General features: G+C 36.3%; 1 protein-coding gene across 1 annotated transcript; it reads right to left on the reverse strand.

The window, feature by feature from the left end:
- Window positions 1-3214: 3214 nt before the first annotated feature.
- On the reverse strand, window positions 3215-8413 carry LOC108781729 (uncharacterized). The gene has a single exon (XM_018549794.1). The coding sequence runs from the start codon at window positions 8411-8413 to the stop codon at window positions 3215-3217; it is 5199 nt and encodes a 1732-aa protein (XP_018405296.1).
- Between the last annotated feature and the right edge of the window lie 572 nt (window positions 8414-8985).

Raw genomic sequence — 8985 nt, forward strand, 5'->3', positions numbered from 1 at the left:
CAAATTCTTCATACAGCAATCTCTTCCTCGTGGGAGGCGACGTCTTCTCTCTTCTAGCGATAGGTGAGGCGGCCGAACACAAGAATACAGCGTAGCCACCGGCTCTGATCGTGAATTACCGGCAAAATCCGAGCTCAGGATCGTCTTAATATTAACTAAAACTTAACTAAATAGCGACAAGAAGAAAAAAAGAAAAATAATACAATAATCGCAAGAAAAAGAATAAAATTAAGTAATACAATAATCGCAAAAAAGAAATAAGAATAATAAATAATGTCGCACATTCGCTTGTGCGCTCGCCCGCTGACCCTGAAGGACCCAGGATCTCGCATTATGCTGCTTTTCCGAGTGACTGACAAAATGTCACGTCACAACACACAAAAGTCGTTAGATACTATTCAGAAGAATTCACAGAAATTTTTTTAGAAAAAGGTAAGTGTGATATTTTATAATAATTTATACATATGTGTATATGTATCCGCCTTGTAGGGTTATGTTCAGTTTCCCACCCGAGTGCCACCCAGGTATCCTTATATCCCTATTGTTTACCAAATGTTAAACAAGGATTAGTATGCATTTGACGTATTTGTTAGATCAAAAATTAATACTGTTTAATTAAAGTGATATATTCCATAATAATAAGAATGATGGTTGTGAAGGAGACTATATATATTTTACATATGCAAATATTTCTTACGCTAATCTGAGGGTAAGCATAATAATTGGTCAATTATACATATGGATTTTTTGAAGAATTATTTACAATATTTACATGTTAGTTTTTTGAAAAATTATTTACAATATTTTTAATACTAATATTAATTCAGACAACAATATCGTAACCAATAAGCTGAAGAACTTCATTGGCCGAGGGTTGTGCTTATTCTTGGACACTTTAATCCCAATCGAAACATGAATATATAATATCATCGCTGAAGATGGCAAGAAATTATTGCCGAAACGTCCGGAATTGTTCGTAATCATTCGAAATCAAATTAGTATTGTATATTGTTAAATTATAACCAACATATTGACTCTATTTGCCTGTATAAATGCAATGTATTTTATATGAATACATAGGTTTTATATATTGATTATTAAACAAGGATGTCATGACACCTGGGGAGCACTCGAATGGGAATCTGAACACGCCTTAGTGTTGAAAAGTAATGCGTTATTTGTAATGCCGTTGCAATTACATTTTTCTATCTATAACGATAATAATAATGGTAACGAATGTTATTGTTACTTTCTTAAACGTATATTAAAACAAAACTCTCTCTACAAAAGATCATTAAAATTTTGGTGATATAAGGCATTGTTACGTTGCAAGTACGGTAATGATAATGTGTTATTTTTTGAAATTAGTAACAAGTATTTAATGGTAATAAATTACTTTTTGCAGAAGATAACAACAAGATAACGCACTATATTTTTAAAGAGGTTGTAGGGTAAATACAATATGCTAAGAATTATTTGAAAAAATTATAATTTTAGAATAATTAATTATAATAATATTATAATATTATAATATTATTTATTTTATTATAATCTATAGATTCTGCAAAAATAATACAAAAAAATTAAAGACAGTTTACATCTGTATCAAAAGTTATTTGAATAAAAAGTAATATTTTTTAATTTGTGCTCAAATAGAAATATATCGAAATGTAATGTCTTTATTTTTTTAAACTTTTCTCATTTTGTAAACTGGTTTGTTAATAATTTCAAATGTTTTATATTATATTAAACTTGGATTAATAAATTACTATTTGAGTTGAATATAATTAAGAAATAAAAATTTTTTTTTAACACGTTTCTTTTTAAAAAAAACGTAGAAAAACCAAATAGATGGGGGACGTATTACCATCTTTTCCTCTAATAAGTTTTTCTTGTATTAATTACTATGTTATTCTAATTATTCTGTTACAGTTCCTCTTCTTTGGATTGAATACATTTCCTTCTTTCCTTTGTCCGTTTACCATTTTACTTTCTTTTCTACTTCGACAAATAATTTTTTAATTAATAATGTTAACATGTCAAATGTGCAACCATACATTTTCTTCTATAATGTTATACAACAATCATCAACTTTTTCACAAAAATATGCCTAATCTAAGAATAACATGTTTTTTTAAAAACTGTGGAAAACAATTTAATAAATATTATAATTTTAAAAAACACATTTATAGATGTCATACAATAAATAAGGATAATAAAACGAATGTAATTTATCGTTGTAAAGAAAGAAATTGTAACGTGTGTTTCATAAATAGGAAAGATTTCAATACACATTTGTATAATCATATAAGACAAAGTAAAATTGGAATCTATTGTGGATATTCAGGTTGTTCCACTAATATTATTTACAAAACAGTCAATACTTATGCAGTACACATGATGTAGATATCATTCAAATATTACTTTATACGAACAACGAGTTGATAATGAGAATCACAGAGAATTCAATTTTGATACTGATAATTGCAATTTTTACTCAAAAGAAGAAAATTTTAATTAGATTTCCGATGATGCAGTGCATTATGTAAAAGCTATATCGCAATTATACTTAAATTTATCTACAAAATATTTTTTGACAGAACGTGCTTTACAAGCTGTAATAGATTGTATGTCATCTATAACCGAATTTTCTCGACAACATTTTATTGCTACTTTAACAGAGAGTAATCTACAAAATGACGTTAAAGACAAAATTAAAGATATGTTTCAAAATAGTTACCATATTTTTTCAAATCTTTACAATCCTGTAAACGGTTTGTTCGAGCTTGAACTATAAATAATGCCGGTGAGAGAGGTTAAATATGAAGAGAACACTACTGTAAACGTACACGCTTCGTACCGTTTCTTCTTGTAATGTCTTGTAATAATGGCGCGTGTTCTTCCACACTTATATGCTTGCCACCTTGCGGGTGGTCACAAAGAAAATCTCTAGTAACTAGTGGCCCCTGATTGGCCGTAGCCAGCGCCTGGTGAGTCGGTAAGACGGACGCGGATAGCACCGCTAACATCATCCCCCCTTTGGAAAGGGTGAGCTTTACAATAACTTGAATAATTAAATATACTAATACAATATGTCTGAAATAAAACTTAAATAAATTTAGCTCACGGGGTGTAATCGAAAAAACAAAATTTTAAACATAACATTTTCGATATTGCGCTGGAGATAACAAATAATAATTGAATAACGTAATAATCAAGTGATTACATTGTCTTCTAATGGTAGAATACAAATTTTGGGCAAAGTTCGTTTGCTTATCCCTTGCTTAGTGCGCACAGAGATTAATCGAATAATTCCATCAGGCCCTGGATGGACTTCAGTGATACGACCTAATGGCCAAGTCATCGGAGGGGTATTTTCGCCCTTAACGAGCACCATAGTGCCTACCTTTAAGTTCAATTGTTTACAAGTTTTCCATTTAAAACGCTGCTGTAGCTGCGACATGTATTCGGACGACCATCGCTTCCAAAAATGCTGTTTTAATTGTGAAAGTAATTGATATCGTGTTAAACGATTCGACGGAGTTTGAGCAGAATCGCGATCCGGAATGGCCGTAATTGCCTCACCTATAATAAAGTGACCTGGAGTCAACGCTTCGAGATCGGTAGTACATTCAGAAAGCGGGGTGATAGGTCTCGAATTAAGGCACGCTTCTATCTGTGTCATGACAGTATATAATTCCTCGAAGTGCAACAAGCTAGTGCCAACGATCCTTCTCAAATGTGTCTTTGCGGATTTTACCGCCGCTTCCCATATTCCCCCTACATGTGGAGAATATGGTGGAATAAACTTCCATTCTATGAATTGTTCAACCAAGTAATCATGTATTTGCTTTTGAGTGGTCTCTTTAAAAAGACACTCTTTTAAATCTGCTAATTGATTATTGGCGCCTACGAATGTAGTACCATTATCAGAGTATAACGTTATGCATTTTCCCCTTCGGGAAATAAATCGCTTTAGTGCATTGAGAAAGGCCGTGGCAGTCAAATCAGACACTAATTCAAAATGTACGGCTTTCGTGGCTAAACATATGAAAATTGCTAAATAGGATTTGCCTGTCTTATTTCTCGATATTTTTATACTAAATGGGCCTGCATAATCTATTCCGGTATTAAGAAAAGCTCTGGCTTGAGTAACTCTAACCGCCGGCAGATCTCCCATCAGTTGATTCAAGCTAGTTGGCTTTGCGCGAAAACAAACAATACACTTTCTTAATATTCTACGCACTTCGCTCTTACCAGCTATTGGCCAAAAATTGTTACGTATTGATGCTAGAACCGCTAGCGATCCTGCGTGCAGATTTTTATAATGCACATCCTTTATTATTAAGTCAGTGAGATGATGCTTTTTTGGCAATACGATAGGGTGCTTTTGTGTATATTCTATTGGTGCGTGATGGAACCTTTCCCCAACACGAATAACACCGTTAGAATCAATGAATGGATGCAACGTTGAGAGTTTGCTTTTTATATCTACCGCTTTATTTTTACGCAGATCCTTTAATTCTTGTGCGAACTCGTTCGCTTGACAGATCTTAACGATTGCCGTTACAGCTATCTCTAATTCCTCTACCGTTAATGGTCCGGTGGACTTATTTGCAGTTTTTAAAGACTTGTTTTTAAAACGAAAACAGTAAGCTATTACGCGCTTTAACTTAGTAAATGATGAAAACCTTTTAATAATATCTGAATCAAGTTTAATTGACGTGAGAGCCATTGGATTTACCTTACGTCTTTCTGGTATGTGATTTTCATTGCCCTTACAATCGTATGGCTGTATTTTCGTGTCCTGCTGTAGGAATTTTGGACCCTCCCACCAAATTGTTTTTGACTTTAGTATATCAGGATTGACTCCTCTGGACAGCGGGTCAGCGGGATTATCTTCTGACCTTACGTGATACCACGCTGCCTTGTTAGTGATGCGATGGATTTCAGCGACCCTGTTTGCGACAAATGTGTGCCATTTATTAGGCTCGTTTCCGACCCATGACAAAGCTATCGTTGAATCGCTCCAATAGTATATATTGTGCGTAGCAATGTTTAATGCATGTGAAGCTTTTTCGGAAAGGCGCGCTAATAAGATTGCTCCACATAATTCTAGCCTAGGTAATGATAATCTTTTTAAAGGAGCTATTCTCGATTTGGCGCATAATAACCTTACAGTATATATTTTTTTGCTTGTAATGCTGCGAATGTATATGCAAGCACCGTATGCCGCCTCTGATGCGTCGCAGAATCCGTGTAATTCTATTTGACTCTGACTATCTTCTATTACCTTTCTGGGTATCTGAATCTGTTGAATATTGTGAATTTGAGACCTCCACTGTCTCCACATTTCCAGTATTTCTCCTGTAATTGGGTCATCCCATCCTATATTGGTCTGCCACAGGCGTTGTAATATTATTTTTGCCTTAACTATGCTTGGTCCCAACCATCCGATGGGATCGTGTATCTGCGCCACCTGGGCTAACACCTTGCGTTTAGTGATCTTGCCTGCTTCTTCGGAGAATCTCAATTTATAATGGAATGTGTCATAGTTGGTGTCCCAATGCAATCCTAGTATTTTTGTGGGCTCTCCAATTTTTACTGTGGAGTTATTGCGAGTATCTTGATCGCTGATTTCCGGAACGTTGGATCTCCATTTCCGTATATCAAACCCGGCGCTAATCAGTATTTCAACTATGTTTTCTTTTAGCTCCTTGAGATCCTCAATTGTAGATGCTCCCGTTAATAAGTCATCCACGTAAAAATCATTTAATATGGCACCACTTGCATTAGGATGCTCTTTGAGATGTTGCGATGCTACTTCTCGAAGGCATCTAATCGCTAAAAAAGATGAACTGGCTAAACCATACGTAACTGTGTTGAGGCGAAATGTACGGATAGGTTCCTCCTCGTTCCATCTCCAAAGAATCCGCTGGAGATAAGTGTGTTCTTCGGCAACTTTGACTTGCCGATACATTTTGGCAATGTCTGCAGACATGGCATATTGGTGCTGACGCAGTCGAAGAATAATACAGAATATATCTTCTTGGATCGTGGGTCCGACCCTGAGACAATCATTAAGTGATATTCCAGTTGAGCTCTTGCATGATGCGTCAAATACCACCCTGATCTTCGTTGTATCACTATCTTCCTTCGTGACTGCATGATGTGGGAGGTAATAAGACAATTTAGATTGCTCGTGTCCCGGCAATATTTCTTCCATATGATTTAAATTTAAGTATTCCATTATAAAATCGTGATAGGCCTGTTTAAGTTCTGGTTGTCTTTTGAGCTTTCGCTCTATTGCCTTAAAACGTTTTGCCGCTGCTACACTGGAGTCGCCTAACTCGTCAATGTTGTCCTTCAGCGGTAACCGAACTATGAATCGACCTTCTGGGTCTCTGACATGCGTCTTTAAGAAGTGCTCTTCACATAATTTTTCTTCTTCAGAGATGGGTGATGATTGCTCTATTTCTTCCATACTCCAAAGTTTTTCGAGCTGCTTATACAAGGTTATAGTCATCCCACAATAGGATTTCTTTCTTTGGCACGCGTTAGTCGCTGTTAGGGAACCTGCAACGATCCAGCCCAGAAGAGTTTCTTGAAACACGAGAGATCGGTTTGATCCTCTGATTTGTCCTTGACGCATGAGATCCCAGAATATGGAGGCTCCTATTAGTATATCCACGTCACGAGGAATGTGATACGTTGGATCCGCTAATTCTAAATTATTTGGAATGTCTACTACTGCTTTGTTTATTCTGTATATCGGCAATTGTTCTGTAATCTTGTCAATAATTAAGAAAGGAAGAGTAATCTTAAATTCATTTACGCGCGACTGAATGGTCGTGTGCGCTTGTTGAGCGATTTTTATTGGCATGTTACTTATGCCCCCAACAGACATATTGATCTCCTCCTGCTTTAAGTTTAATTTTTTGCTGAATTCACGCGTGATAAAATTAGATTGCGAGCCACTGTCGAGTAGAGCTCGGCATTCATGCAAGGCCCCATCTCCATCACGCACCAAAACTATGGCAGTTGACAAAAGAACTTGAGAGCCTACCTTTATGTTACAGTTATTTAAAGTAGATACGCACTTAGTTGATACAACGGCAACTCCCTGGCTAACGGTCGCAGACTCAACATTCTCTGATTTTGCATTATTGTTGTTACTTGGAGTTTCAGAAACTGCCTTGAATTTATGTAATAGCGTATTATGATATCCACGGCACTCCTTGCAATTAGGAGTTTTACAATTTCGTCCGTGAAAGCTGTTAAGGCATTTGAAACATAATTTTTTCTTTTTTGCTTCAGCGTTTCTGTCCTCAGCTGATAAATTAAGAAATGCGTTACATTCATGCAATTTGTGATTTTTAGAACACATTGGACAATTTTCTTTATTCGCCGAAACATACGTTTGAGAGGCGTTTTTATTCTGAGAGTGAGTCACCTTATTATTGCAAGTATCGCCAGAGGGCTGCACATTGCGATTTGCATGAGACAATGCTTCTAAAAAAGTACTACGATTTATTAAAAAATCTATAAATTCTGTTAGAGTGGGGAATTCCTCCATTTTGGATCGTTTTAATTCCCACTCCCTCCGTGAACCCCTGTCCACTTTTGGTAATATAATGTGAATTAGCAATGTACTCCAGCTCCCAACAGGTTGCTCCAGCTTTGATAAAGTTTGAACATGCTGAGACACGTTGTCTACTAACTGCCTTAAACCTGCATAAGATTCTTTATTGATGGACGGCAAATCGAGCAACGTTTGAATTAGATGTTGCACTATTAAACGCTTATTCTCGTATCTATTTTTTAATAATTCCCAAGCGATTACATAATTATCGTTGGTTATTTCTAACGAGGTTATCACCTTAGCTGCTTCACCGGTCAGTGCAGATCTCAAATAATATAATTTTTGAACAGCTGAAAGAGCTAGACTTGTTGCTATAAGTGATTCAAATAAGTCTCTAAACGGTACCCACCGCTCATAGTTACCGTCAAATTTAGGCAAATCTATGGTTGGCAATATCGTGCGCGTTTGAGCGATTGCAGGTTCAATTACGACAGCTGGTTGCGGAATTACTGCTTGAGGCATACCTGTTGCGAGCTGAGGACTCGTTGGGCGTTCTTTCAACTTGATTTGTCGAGCCCTGCTTATCAATTCGTGGTACGAATCCTCAAAATTTATACGCTGGTGCGTTTGAGCTTCAGAATCATCTAAATCCTCTATTTTATTTTGCAACAATTCAAACTCATTCCATAATTTTTCGGCTTTCTCTAAACGACTGCTTAATTCCAGTTGTTTTTCTGGTTCTATAACTAACAGAGAAAGAAAATTACCGAATGTAGTAAGTTTGGCCTTAACGCGGCCTCTCTGCTTAATCAAGCTCGCAATTTCATCCATTCTGTAACAATTTTTAGCCAATTAATACGAACGTTTAAAATATATGCGACGTGAAGTATTGCAATATTAGCGAAAATACAATATAAGCGACAACAGCAGCGGAAATACAACATAAGATACAGTACAGTAACGATAACACGAGCGCATTAACCTCTATTAATGTCGTGAGCTAATTTACCTTTTTACAGGAAAAATTGCTATTACTTATCTATTCGTTAAGGTACAGATAATTTCGCTGTGAGATCCTCTTAATTTCCTGGAAGAATATTCCGCCGTCATGTCCTTGAAAATAACGTCCTTGAAAAATGATGAGGCTTCTCTATAAATGCCGAGCGGGAGACTGGATGCCACCTTGGTAGCGTACGAAGGAGATCGCACGTCGCTTCCTGCGATTATAATTCCGTATCGGGGCTGGGATGCTTCCGGTACGCCTTGCGTTTCTGGATCGACAAAGATGTCGTACACTTACTGGCAGCGAAAATAGAAATGAAAGGCGGCAATGTTGGCTACGCCTGTATGTCCGTGTAAGAAACTGCACGCTACTAGCAGTGATGATGAAGGCGGCAATGTCG

This window comes from Cyphomyrmex costatus, unplaced genomic scaffold (genome assembly GCF_001594065.2).
Source record: "Cyphomyrmex costatus isolate MS0001 unplaced genomic scaffold, Ccosl1.0 scaffold890, whole genome shotgun sequence".
NCBI lineage: Eukaryota > Metazoa > Arthropoda > Insecta > Hymenoptera > Formicidae > Cyphomyrmex > Cyphomyrmex costatus.

Coding starts and splice junctions, on each gene's coding strand:
- LOC108781729 (XM_018549794.1), bottom strand. CDS start 8,413: ATGGATGAAATTGCGAGCTTGATTAAGCAGAGAGGCCGCGTTAAGGCC.